This window comes from Mastigoproctus giganteus, chromosome 2 (genome assembly GCF_048544385.1).
Source record: "Mastigoproctus giganteus isolate SK-2022 chromosome 2, ASM4854438v1, whole genome shotgun sequence".
Classification (NCBI taxonomy): domain Eukaryota; kingdom Metazoa; phylum Arthropoda; class Arachnida; order Uropygi; family Thelyphonidae; genus Mastigoproctus; species Mastigoproctus giganteus.
Window position 1 is genome coordinate 209,950,005 of NC_143576.1, and position 14,471 is coordinate 209,964,475.

A 14,471-nucleotide genomic window follows, 5' to 3' on the forward strand; every position below is an offset into this window, starting at 1 on the left:
GGCAATTGAAGTCATTTTCAGACATGCACAATTAATTGCACATGGTATCTTAGCGTATTGTAGACCAAAATTATCCCAGAGATTAATGAACATGGGTTACATTGGCTGGGCATGTGTGTTCAGCTTAAACTAAGGCTATGAGTTGTTACTGTATTTGTTGTTTACATGGAAACACTTTTTATACAGCTCCTGCGGAGAACTTTTCACACAAGACTGAATTATCAGTCACCATTTTCCATCCTTGACCTGCAAGATCGCTCGACATAACTCTAGCAGACATTTTTAGTTGCGGGGATGTCTGAACGTCGGGTTTACAGAGATTCCCCTTCAACTCTTTCAGATTTGATGGACGTATCCGTTTGGAGGTAATGAACATTATATCAGAAATTTTGAAGGCAATTGTGGAGAATACAACTGCTATCACATCAATGTCCCATCTTAATTGCTCATTAGAAAATAATGATGGAAATTTGATCATCAATAAAGATTGGTGAAAAAATTACCTCTGTGCAACCAATAACAGTGTATCTGAGAGCAGAGCAACGGAGAGAATTGATAAAATATTTTAACTAAATCCACTAGTAAGATAAACTGTTTAAAAATGTTCAGGTATTAAAATTATATGTGCAATAAATGTTTATTAAGTTTGCTTACCGGTAGAAGAGAAAATAATAATAAAAGTAAAATGATTGAGTTAAAAATAAATGTTTAAAAATAAAATTCGTTAAAAATGAATCACCATCCTCCCCGCACCGGGTGGAAAAGACTTGAATTTGAATCCCGTCAATGACGTGAGGAATATGTATGGACCTTTTTCACAACGTGGTTGAGTTAGTCGATCTCAGGCGAGTGTAGCGTGGTTTTTCCTCCCTGGACTTGAGTTTTTCATCCAGTAAATAGCAAATCGACAGAATGCACGCAATATATAACACGGATGCATTGCATACAACTCAAGATGGTCTTAAGTCGGGTGCACCTGAAATCCTACAACAGTCCCAACCCTAAAATTGCGAATTTCAGACATTTTTACTAAATTGCATTTACTTTCATGGCAAACTGGAATTAATAAGGAAAATGATAACAAATGATGATCTTGATCAACCGAGAGGAACTCGATCCAAAAGAGCTATCAAAAGATGCCGAAGTTGATAAACAACCACCTTTATATGTGCTTGTAATGAAAAATAACGACAGAAGTAACTGAAGTCCAAGATTTGTTTCACTGGTTTCTGTTTCCTTACTAGTTTCCTTTAAAACTCGCTCGCTCTTCCAAAACTTCCATCCGATTTGACATCAGACATCGACAATTTGACATCGAAATTTATTTATTTATTTAGATTAAAATATACCAGTGAACGCAGTTTTTCTATCTTAATGCTGAAAGTTGAATAGCTATCACGTCATCCATCAGAAAATAAAATAAACCACAAACCAACTTCGAGTTCTTTAAATAAATAAAAAAATCTTCGTTTCATATAAATCTTAAAACTAAGAAGTAGCGAAGGAAAAAAAAAACTATTGTAAAAATATCTGCAGGATTTCTACCTTGTATACGATTCATTGTACACGATTTTCATGTCATTTGACATTTTCCAAGCGCATAGCCACTGAAATATGCTGACATGACTTGTACTAGGTAAAGGCCCTTATCTACGAGATATACAAGCCAGTAGTGTTCTGGCACGTTAAATATTTGAGTGCTGTTGTAGAATTTTAAACAGCAACCCACGATACCTAATAGAAGTCGACATCGCTGCTGAACACTTATAATAAGATCATTGTGTCTGGAACAGCCATTGCTAGCAGCAACCTCGTGGGTACGGTTGGTTGGTTGGATGCCAACCCTGCGATCCTGAACATGAGTGACATATGAGTAAGGTTAAAAAAATTATATTCACTGGCACATCAGAGTACGGTAATACCAAAAAAGAAAAAGAAAAAAACAAAAAAAAAAAAACAAAGAGACGTGACTGGCTTACAGATCGTCTTCTGGACTTGCCAAAGTTTCTTTGAGAATAACTCGAAGTACGTCAGCATTTCGCACCCAATTAAATGAAACGAGTACCATCATGCTTAATTTTTCAAGGAATTTAAAGTGTTGGAAGAAGAGAGGTTGTGAACATCAGTTCTTTCTCTCTCTCTCTCTCTGTTTCTCTAAATTTCTTGTTAAAGTAATACCTCCATGGACAGGAAATATCACTGATTCGTTGTTTTTACATATCGCCATCGAGAAAAGATTCAATAACATACATCTGTCTGGACTAATGCATAGAAACATTTCCTGCCACTACCAGCTGTTCTTAGACTACTGTTCTACTACTCGAGCTGGAGTTCCACTGAATAATAAGTTTGATAATACGACACGATACGTATAAGTACCGATAAATGGTAAATGCTGATATTCTTTTCAAAGATATTTGTACGAAGAAAAGACAAAGTAGATTTCGTACCAGAGATAAAGATTCTGAAAAACACCAACCAACTTTGTTTATTTTACTATTCCACCTTCTGTGGAAGTTTGTTAAGGAATCGCGTTTATAGCTTACACGTTCATTGCAATTAAATGTTAGAGGTTGGAGAGCTATATTTGGTTGACCATGAATGTGATATGAGATGTTATTATTTTGGTATCTTTTATGTGTAGAAAATCCCCCATTTTCTCTTAATGGCTTGAATTTGATTGGTTTACGCTATAGTAGAAACTTTTTGGTGGTTAAAAAACCGGATGATATGTGTTCCAAACAAAGGAATATTATCCCAATACCAATAACATCTATTAGGACACTAAATGGAAAAAATATATATATATCTGGATAGAAAACATAATTTTTTTATATATCGTGAATGACTTGACTCCCTCATGAGCTTTAATAGCATTAATAACTTTTTTAGGGGACACTTTCTACAAGTTTTCGGAGTCTCTCCATCCGTGATTAGTTTTGGGAGCGCTAAGATATTTGAAAACATTCCAAAGATGTTTTATTTTTGTTCGTTTTCTTGTTTTTACCCCAATGCAACTAAGACATTAGTGTATTGTATCTATAGGTAGTTTGCTCTTTTGAAATTTCCGTCCCTATTCTTGCACGCTATTCATGAATTCTGTACTCAGCTACTGTATTTTCTTTTACTAAATTTGAGCATTTAAACTGACATATTACCTTAATAAGGTTAATGATAATATTCTTGTTAAAATGATTAGTTGTGGATTCATCTGACCTTTTGGTCACAGCGAAGTATAAAGCATTTTGGCGCGAGTAAATTAGCCCTCGCGGGTAGCCCAGTTGGTAGACTCACCGTCCTCTCCACATCATGTGGAAAAGACCTGAGTTCGAGTCCAATCAATGACGTGAGGAATATTTATGGACCTTTTTCACAACGTGGCTGAGTTAGTCGGTCTCAGGCGAGGTTAGCACGGTTTTTTCTTCCCGAAACTCGGGTTTTTCGTCCAGAAAACAGGCCAATCGACCACAGAACCCACGCAGTTTACAGACATAGTATATACAGCACTATATGGCCTAGGTCACTGATGCACCTAAAACCAATAACAAGAAGTAAATACTGTAATGTGGAGAGATAGGTCCTGTTTCTCGAAATCTGTTTAAAAGTTTCCAAATTGCAGAACTTTACTGATCCATTTCTTTGATCCGATATTGCTTTTCATGGCAACTGGTCGAAATTCTAAGTTTTATATGCAATAAATAAAACCTGACTGGTAGGTGGAATTCCGTTTTAACAAGGAGGAATGTTTGCTTTTTTTTTTCACCGCCTCGCACTGCTGCATGGCTTTTCATAAACTTCCATAAACTTTCGCTTTTCATCCCGCAAAACAGACAAAGAGGTCAATACAATACACGCGATTTACAAGCCTTAATTGTATTGGAGTAAATTCAAGAGAACTCAACCCTTAGAAATGTATTATTACGTGCGATCTCTCCTTTCAGAAATTTAAAAAGGTAATGAATCCTTTCATTTTATGGCTTCCTGGTAGATAGGTTCAATTGCCAACTTTGTTTCTGTGAGTATTTCAGCAGTTTTATTTTCCTTCATAAATGTATACATAAAGGAGGTACCGCTTTTGATTACTGAAATATATCTGCACTGATATTAAACATAATCTGCACCAAGTAAAAGGTCGTTTAGGGCCCTTTCGCATTATAAAAAGAGTTGTACATCACACTGTACACCGGTTATAAAAGTTAACTACACCAGTTAACTTTTATAACCGAGTTTATTTCCAAGGGTTCGAACTTTAATACTTTTTTTTTTATATTCATGCAGAGAAAGAGAGAGAGAGAGCGGTCATTTTGACAAAAGCGAAACGCATTTCTTGTTGCTCTGCTTAATAATTATTCTATGGCTATTAGGCTGCATCCTGCTTTCCATTTTCCTCTAATTCTTTCCTCCTCTTTCATTCTCCGTTTAGTTTTCCCACTTTTTTTCACTTTCTTATTCTTCCTTTGTTTTTTCCTTCCTGTGAACTTAAACAAATATCAGTTTGCGAATTACATCACGCAATTAATTTCTTGTCCGTCTTGTTTACTAGTTCTTTTCTCACAGATCTGTAATCTCTACAGGCGAGCTGAACAAAAAAAAAAAAAAAAAAAATTAATGAAAGAAGCCACTCCAGAGTCTGTAGAGCTCTTGTTGTTGTTGCCATGACAACATTAAAGGAATGTGGAGCTTTTGTTTCCTTTCAGATTAACGAAATTGCTTAGAACTTATACAAAAATGAGAAATCCTGACTTACCCTTAGAGATTTTTTCCCTTTTAATTTAATATATTTTATTAAATTTAAAAAAAATGCCAAAATGGAAACATATTGAAAAATTAATATGCTTATTAGTAATCAGCCTTCAGTGCAGTTCAGATCTATTTTGAAGACTGGCAATCAATCAGTTTCTGTGCGTGGGTAGCTTGCATGGTTGTAAATTTAAAGTTTTATTTTGAGGTGAGACGTTATTGGGTCTTGGGTCATTTTTAGGAGATTAGCAACTAAGACCATATTGCTCAGTATATACTGTCTGTAAATTGCATGTGTTCTGTGGTCGATTTTCTGTTTGCTGGACGAAAAGCCCGAGTTCCCGGGAGAAAAAAACCAAGCTACCCTTACCTGAGTCCGACTAACTCAGCCATGTTGTGATAAAGGGCCAAAAAGCTTCCTCTCATCATCAACGGGACTCGAATCCAGGTCTTTTCCACCCAGTGAGGAGGACGCCGATTCTGCCAACTGTGCTAGCCACGAGGGCTTTTGTCTCAAAAAAAAAAAAAAAAAAAGTTTCAAAAACACCCATTCTCTAAATATTAGTAATCAGTGACAGTATAGGATTTTTTATTTCATTTTATTTTTTTCTACTCAGTGACCAAGTTAACCAGTCTCGGGCGGATGTCGCATGGTTCCTCCCTCTAGAAACTCGGGTTTTTCATCCTGCAAAATAAGGACTACTGTACTTGTATGCTATAAGAAAATGCAGATCTTATCCAAAACGTGCCCGGTGTTCTCGTTTATCGTGGCTAATTTAATATCCACCAAAATGACACTCCAACTCTGCTTTAATGCACTCACTACCTGTCACGAAATTTCGAGGCTCATTTTTAAAGTGGTTTTTCTCCAGGATGCGAGTTTTATAAATGGTCACAAAATTTATTGCTACTCAGATAGATCTAAGATCCTGTCCTTTCCTGTACAATTGAAAATAATGCTTTATAATAAAAGGGTTTCTGAGTGGTAAACAACATAATAAAAAACACAACACATTCATTCTACTTGGAATCAAATAATATTAAGAGCTTATAATTTGTTTCCTAAACAGAAGGTGCTTTATCGATAGAAACTGATATACGTTGCTACGTTTTATTTGAAAAGATGGAGGTTTATTGCCTAAATTTCAAGAATTAAATTGCGAATTTGCAATGTAATTCTTGAAACGTTACTGCAATGAAGATATATCCCAATTTGCATAACGTATTAATGAATGTCAGTTTTTTTCCATCAATTGATAATACGTAGGGCGCATAATGCTGCCAACTGGATGACTTATATTTTGGCATGCTTTATATATTTTCACAGACCGATGTAAATCTCTGGTAACAAAATCTTTCACGAAAGATTTTGTAATTTAAGACGCTAGGAGATAAAATAACACAAATGTCGAAATACCAGAACAAAAAAACAAAACATTACAAAGGTTTCTAAATTTATTTATAAAATATACTTAAAAGGGGAAAGATTTATAGAAACTCAAGAATATAAGTAGTTATTTTTGCTTTAGTTAAATTGATTTTCATCTACAATGCTCAAGATTCTAGTTATTCGTTCTAACTAAAACTGTGAAATTAATCCTAAGTGATTCTAGTTACAGTGTGGCCGATAAAATTCTTTCCCTTCAGGAAGGTACTTGGTCTCTTGTCTGTAATATTATGAGACCTTCGCAAGGAGAGAAAAAGCTGACATTGTCCCTTTGTATAAAATGATGGAGAAACCGCATTTAGAATATTGTGTTCAGGTTGGAATTCACACTTAAAGAAAGACAGAACTTCCAGAAAGAGATCAGGGAAGGTAAACTAGATTGGTGAAGGATACTAATCGATGTCCATATGAAGAATGGCTTAGCCTTAGAAGATCGGAGTGCAATGCTTGGCAACTAGACATCTTGGGGGAGACCTGAGATAGACAAGAGGGAACAAATACAGAATTCTGGAGAGTAAGAGAAGGCTGAATCTCATGAAGTTCACTTTTGAGCAGCGTGTTGTAGATAACTGGAATGAATTGCCTGCTGTGTGGTTGAGGCGGAGAGTATGGTAATATTCCAAGGGGAATTGGATAGCTAGTTTTCAGAGAAGGTATGAATGATATTTTTCCTTTTTGTTTGATAGATACAGATTCTTGTTCCAAAGAGGCCTTTTCAACCTCTTTCAAAATCTCTTTACTCCATCGATCACATTTATTTGATTGTTACCCTTCCAGTTCAATGGGTAATAGTGAACTTTTTTGTTTTGTTAAGCTTAACTTCTCTTGCAGTGAAGTCATTTTCCTTTGTGATTTTAATCCTCATGAGTACAACTCGATTTTTTATTCATTTGTGCTGACAGCTGGTAAAGATACCGACGTATTCCATCACTAATAAACTGACGCTAATCATTCATTTACCTGAACACCAGATAAGTACAACCACTCTCTCAGTATTCTCTATTTGTTCCCTTGCCAATAAATCTTTAAACTGTGCAGTAGATGTTTGCTATTTCCAGGACTTAGAACATAATTTGAATTCCTCTTGTTGTTGGTTTGACTACTCTTTTTATCTCACTTTTTAATCTTTTAACAAGATTAAGCCTTTGATGGTTAAACTAACAATCTGAAAACTTTGGTTATCAAAAGCTTCTTTTTAGCCTTTGCAACTAATGCAAAGGCTATATTCTCAAGAGAATATTCTCGGAAGAAAAAAGTGCATTCAGAATATTCTATTTTAAGAATATTCTAGGCGAAAACCAAAAAAATATTTTCGGGATATTTTGGAAATGAAAACAGGAGAATATTCTCAGGAATACTCTCCAAAAGAATATTCTTGAAGATTATCCATCTTTATTATAACGTCTATCAATCTTTTTAAAACACAAAAAAAGAAAAAAATTATTTGTTCTTCTAAAGATGGCGCATAATTTAGGGATTCAAAGAAGAATTTATGAAATTCACTCTCAGTTTATCATAGATTAAGATTAAATTCTCCTTAACATGGAATTTTTCTCTCTCTATCTCTCTCATTTTTATTTTTCATTTGCTTTTTTTCTTTTTTGTCTTTCTTTATTTGTTTCCCTCTTTCGTTTTTATTTCTCTCATACTCTCCTTCTTCCTTTTATTCTCCCCGTCTCTCTCTGTTTCATTTATTTATTCTCTTTTTCTTTCTTTCCATTTTCTTGTATCGTTTTTTCCTTTATCTCTCTCTCTCTCTCTCTCTCTCTCTCTCTCTCTCTCTCTCTCCCCTCATCCCTTCTTTCTGTCTCCCTTCCCATTTTCCTTTATCTGTTTCTTTCCTTCTTTTCTTCTCTTTCTGTTTCATTTTCTTTCTTTATTTCTCATTTGCTGCCCTTTTTCTTTCTTTATTTATTTCCCACTTTCATTCTCTCTCGCTCTACCTTTCTTTTACTCTCTCTCTCTCTCTCTCTCTCTCTCTTGCTCTACCTTTATTTTACTCTCTTTCTCTGTTTTCTTTATCTCTTTCTGTTTTCCGTTGTATTTCTTTATTTTCAGTTTTCTTTGATTCTTTCTTTTCTTTCCCTTTCTCGACGGTATAGTGGGTTCAAATCCCGTCAAAGACTGGGAGAATAATTTTTAAAGTCCTTTTCAATTGGAGTAGAACAGTCGATCTCAAGCGTATGGATGGAGTTTCTCCCGTGATTTATTCCAGATTTTTTAAAATGTAAAAACATGAAGATCAGTCCATGAATATTCACACTTGTATGAAATTGTACACACATGAAAGAACTTGCATGAACTTGTACATAATACAGCTCAAACTGTATGGATTAGCTGACTCTGTCCAAAGCAGCAGATACTCCATGGAATCCCAAATAACAATAATAGCAAAATTTCGCACTCTCTGTATATCTATCTATGTTTATCTTTTTCTTTCTCTGTTTTTCCATTCATATTTCCTTCTCTCTCTTTTCCCCCTGTCTTTCTCTCTTACCCTCCCTCTTCATTTTATCCCCACCTCTCTCTGTTTTATTTATCTCTTCTCTTTTTTCTTTCTTTCTATTCCTTATATTGTTTTTTTCCTTTGTTTCTCCCCCTTTCCATTTTTTCTCTCTCTGTGTCTTTTCTTCTCTCTTTCTCTTGTTCTTCTAAGGATATTTTGTTTCAGGAAACATCTGCTAAGTGGCGAATCATAGTTTAGATTAATCGATAAATAATTCCACAAAATTATTGATTCACTTGAATCATTCTCTGCTGTTATCTGTTTTTTAACTGCAACTTGTCCCTTTTCTTAGAAGGCGATGAAAGAAATAAATTCCTTAATATATTTATACGTTATTACTAATAACGAAGAATGTAATCTCTAATAAGGAAACTGTAGCTGCTAATAAGGAAGGAATTCATTATCCACGGATGGAAGAGGTGGATGATGAACTCATCTCTTGACAGTGTCAATTTGATATCCTTAAGTAGATAAGATTATTTTATGATTCCTTAACGAAATGAAAGAAACCAAAACTTTTTTTTTTCTTTGCAGCTCGTAGTCGGGAACGCTGGTCAAGCCAGCGGGTCAGCAACCACATGCTGCGATCAAACGAGGTCAGCGACGGCCGCAGCGGAGGCGAGCCAACAAGCTGCGGCAGCTGCAGCCGCCGTGTGTTCATTACCCGCCACGTACGACTCCCGTCTCCTTTCCACGTATCCTCGCTTAGCTACGGGTCTGACGACTCCGACTGGGTTCTACAATGGCACGAGTTACGGGGCTGACCAGACAAGCTACGCCAACCTGACGGGCGTCGAGTCCTCGGCTTTCTACTCTACCCTGGTATGTCAACAGTTCAACTTCCTGTTAAATCTTCTCATGCTGTAGGTTTAAGTAGCACGGCGGGATCATCGGGGGGAGGACAGGGAGTGTGTGTGCGTGCGTGTGTGTGTGTGAATGAGGTTTGCCATAACAGATTTTGCGAATTGACATTTTGGAAGCAGAGACAATACCTCACTAGTGACACCTGTCATGGGCCTTCCTGGCGTACGCATATTTTTCTCTTTTCTTGGAAACGTGAACCTCGATATGAGAGAGAGAGAGAGAGTATCATTTTATGTTAAAATAATCTTTATTTTCTATTAAAATATGAAAAGTCAGTTTTAATGTAAATTAGTGAACAGTGTCAAAATGAAGTCATGGCGTAGTTTACAAAGTTACACAGAAAAATGATGTTTTCGTTAGATTTGTTTTCTGAGGTGTGTGATGCAATGTTGATTTTTTTTTTTTTTTTTTTTTTTTTAGTCTTCAATGTAGTTTGCAATGAAGAGTATATTTTTCATTTTGAACAGACAGTAGGAGATGGGTTGAATCTTCATGAGGATGAGATGTAGGGATCTTTGTTAATTTGCAAGGGGTATTGATGCAGTGGATAGGTTGCCGGTTTTACGCAAAATTTTTGACCTTCCCTTCAAGCGATCTAAGTTGGACATGTCCTTAAAGTCCGTCAAATATGGCAGGTAGAAAATTTCTTGGAGGTTTAAGGAATGTATTTGTTCATCTGATCCTCTCATTTTGGCTACTCTGTGGAAAGGTTGGGACCTTTTTTTTTTTTTTAATAGATAGAAATGAAAAATAAACCGATTGTAAATACGCGCTGTGGTAGACTTGTTTGATCATGTAGATTCAGACACGTTTGTTTGTGCATTGCTCATGAGTCCAGGGCATGTTGAGAAAGAAGCGATCGCATATGGGCAACAACTCTCAGAGATGGCAATGTGAAAGTGTCGATAGGACCATTTCATCCAGTGGCATAATGAATACAGTATTAGTAGGCCCTTTTCATGTAGCCAGGAAGGAATTGGCATATATATATATATTATTTTATTTTTAACCGGGCGCCTATAAGTCTTGACACGGTCCTTACTGAGTTCCACGATTCTTGCATTGCTGGTACATCTACTTCGTGGGATGCTGATATCTTGAAGTGATTGCATGCGACCAACAGTCAATCGGTTGTCTTTTTTTCTTTAGTACTTTTTGGCGCTAAACTTTGCGGAGTTTGTCAGTTACGTTCTCTTGCGTCATCTTCATTTGCATAAAAGCGTATCCATAAAAATAATTTGGCTCTTCGTAAGACAGCAGGAGTCTTACGAAAATGATCTTCCGACTTTGGCAACTCTGAGAAGATACAATGTTTCGTGCTATTTGTTTTTTTTTGTTTTTTAGGAGCATTAGCACCTAAGGCCATATTGCTCGGGGATATGCGGTGGTCATTCCCTGACCTTTCCGCATCCTCCGTATTTGGTGGTCACGGGCTCGAACCCTGGTCTAATCAAGAAGCGTGTGCTACGCACTGCTGCTCCTGCCCACATGGCTACGGAGGCGCCTTTTGTGCTATTATTTCGGATATATTAATTGGTAATAAATATTGCAAATCTCTCTCTCTCTGTCGTATTCTTTCCTTTTCTCTTTCTGTCTCCTTCTGTCTGTCTGTCTCTGACTTTCTCCGTGTTTCTCGTTCTCTCTGTCATTTTTCCTCCGTCTCTGTCTCTCTCTGTCTTCCTCCATATTCTTTCTGTCTCGCACTAGCTATTTCCTTTTCTCTCTCACACTAATTCTTTCCTTTTCTCTTTCTGTCTGTCTGTCTGTCTCTCTCTCTCTCTCTCTGGCTTTCTACCTCTCTTTTTCCATGTTTTTCGTTTTCTCTGTCATTCTTCCTCCATTTCTATCTCTTTCTCTCTCTCTTCCGCCTCTCCCGTATTCTCTCTCTCGCTCTCTCACACTGTTTCCTTTTCTCTTTGTCTCCTTCTGTCTGTTTCTCTCTGTCTCTCTCTCTCTCTCTCTCTCTCTCTCTCTCTCGCTCTCTCACACTCTTTCCTTTTCTCTTTGTCTCCTTCTGTCTGTCTCTCTCTGTCTCTCTCTCTCTCTCTCTCTCTCTCTCTCTCTCTCTCTCTCTCTCTCACTTTATACCTCTCTTTCTCCGTGTTTCTCGTTCTCTCTGTCATTCTTCCTCTCTCTCTCTCTCTCTTCCTGTATTCTCTCTGTATCTCTCGCATTCAATCTCTCATTGATTCCTCTGTATATCTATATCCCTCTCTCTCACGCTAATTCTGTCTGTCTTTTTTCCTCTGTATCTCTCTCTCTGGCTTTCTACCTCTCGTTCTCTCTGTCATTCTTCCTCCGTCTTTCTCTCTCTTCCCCTCCCCTGTATTCTCTCTCGCACTGTTTCCTTTTCTCTTTGTTCCCTTCTGTCTGTCTGTCTGTCTGTCTCTCTCTCTCTCTGACTTTCTACCTCTTTCTCCGTGTTTCTCGTTCTCTCTGTCATTCTTCCTCTCTCTCTCTCTCTCTCTCTCTCTCTTTGTCTTTCCTTGTCTGTCTGTCTCTGTCTTCTCCCTCTCTCAAAATTTTCTTCCCCACCTCTCTCTCTCTCTCTCTTTCTCTCTCTCTCTATTGCTTTCTTATCGTTTCTTCCCCATCCGTTCCCCCTCTGTCTATTTCCTTCTCTTCCATCTGTTTCAGAGAGCACATTCAACAGTGTCCGTTATATAATATTGGGCCCCCTCCCGCCCTCCCTCCCTTCCTCCCTCGCATTATTCACGTTATTTAAGCATTTTTCTCCCTATTACTTTTATTCCATAAAAATTTACGAAAAACTTCCATTTCCTTTTTACAATTCTTTTGAAGGCGTGCATAATAATAAAAGAAGTGAAATCTCTTTATCTAAGTGAAGTAGCCGGACGACTGTTCTGTAGTAAATAAAAAAAAAAAAAAAAAAAAAGAAAAAGAAAAGAAAAAAAAAAAAGGAGAGTCAGTCTGCATAGATCACTGCGTTCTTCGCTTTTGTTTGTTGCATTTCCAGCTGCCGCCGTTTCCTACTCTTCGGTTCTGGTTTCATGTTTACTAAAGGTGGCTTTATTGATCTTCCACATCTCTGTTTGTGATTCTAAGTCGATGCTATCTATGGCGCATTCTGAATTCTTTGATCCACACCAGGGACGAATGTATTAACACAACTTATTCACTCGCTCGCTTTAAAATTGCGTATTACTGACTTCTTAGTGTTTCGTTAAAGAGATCATCGGGTCATTTTAGAATGACCAGCTTCCTTAAAATTCACTATGGGATCAGATAGGTGAAGTTCAGCTCCAATCCAGACACCGAGGACAATAATTGAAGTTTTTGAAGAATGAGAAAAATGGGAGAAATCTCGTTTTCAGAAACAGCCCGGGGCTCAGCCATTGTTAGTCTGCAACTGAAACTCTATATCATCTTAAATTGTATTCCAGCCAAACTTTATTGAATAGATTCCACTTGTAATTGGTTACAGCCATCAGATCAGTGTTTATTTTAATTTAAACCAATGCTTTTTTATACATTTCATCGACAAACGTAAAAGAAATTACACGCATTTCAATACGTCCATCCATCTGTGAATCTGATAGTTTCATAGATGGTTGTGCACGCAGATTAGGTTTAAAAGGGCTTCATTTTGGTCACCTCCTTTGCTATGTGCAGAAATGAGACAAAACTCTGCTTCGTAGCACGTGATGGTATGATAGTCATGGATTTTACAGATCAGTTTTCAAGGTCCAAAATATCAAAGATTTTAGAACGTATTCAATTCAAGTGGTCATCATAGGCAGGGGCGGCCTTACACTAGCTACCAGGAATTGGCGCTGAAGAGTGCCCAATTTCAACGGCAGGTATCGCTGAGGTGTTTTGGCTTTTATGGACCGACCACTTCTGATAAAAAGATACTTTGCAGTTAAGAATGAGCCCCAGAAATTGACTGTGATTATAATATTTCAATTTTATTGGTTTCATTAATTGATGGTTACCCAAATCCGAATGTGTGTTTGTAAAAGTGTGAATGTCAGGGGCCAGTTTGCGTGTGATGCGAGCTGAAAAACCCTTGAATAACTCACTGGGGAAAAAAAAACAAACAAAAAATCTGCTCCCTCTGCCTGAGATTGTCTAACTACAGCTTCAGTTGAAAAAGGACTTTAGAAATTCGTCCAGTCGTTGATTGGACTCTAACCGAAACCTCTCCAAACGATTGACCAGTGGCGAAACCACTATACCGTCACGAAGGACAGTAAACTCGAACTAGGGATCGCAATAGGTATTACAGTTAATTATTATGTTTGTAATATTAACAATAGTACGCGTTATGCTGGGTTTTTCATCCCTCGCATCGTTTATCATCAGTCAATGATAGACAATGGAGTGTTAAAATAATTTGAAATTTCAATTGGCTGTACGTGACACCGAATAGGTTTTCAATTTAAAGGACCAAAGGTATTTTTTCCATTACGAATTTTTTTTTCTTTCGAACGTTTGGCTAAATGCTATTGTCCCATGACTTTTGGTGCCTCAGTGTATTTTTCTCTTTCTTAAAGCACAGGCTGCGATGAGAATTACGCCTTACTTTTTTTTTTAAACATACTTATTAACCCTAAATTGATTATGCGTTCATTAGAATGGGTCTTCAAAGTGCAGTTTGAAATCGGTTTGGCTGTCAGTGCAAATAAAGACATCTGTCATGCAGATAATGCTGATTATCTGTTTGCAAATGATCTTTAAGTATTTTTAAACATGTCTTATTTGAACCCACCAAGAAAACAATGGCAAAGAGGAAAATGAGAAGTATTGTTCGTGCACGGTGTTTTTAGTAGTGGGGGAGGGGGGGAAATCATTTGTATGCACCCTTCCATTACGGTCGCAGAAAAGGCAGAAGGCCACTGACAACAGCGACAATGTGAAGCTTTATTTCCGGCGTTGTTAATTAATTATGTA

The 14,471-nt window shown here is 37.0% G+C and overlaps 1 protein-coding gene across 1 annotated transcript in view; it reads left to right on the forward strand.

The window, feature by feature from the left end:
* The window catches only part of LOC150090024 (uncharacterized), a 98,919-nt gene that overhangs the window by 22,009 nt on the left and 62,439 nt on the right, over positions 1 to 14,471 (forward strand). The window contains exon 2 of the mRNA XM_090368940.1: positions 9,228 to 9,515. Coding sequence (XP_090225066.1) covers positions 9,228 to 9,515 — 288 coding nt within the window. The remainder of the gene's footprint in view (positions 1 to 9,227; positions 9,516 to 14,471) is intronic.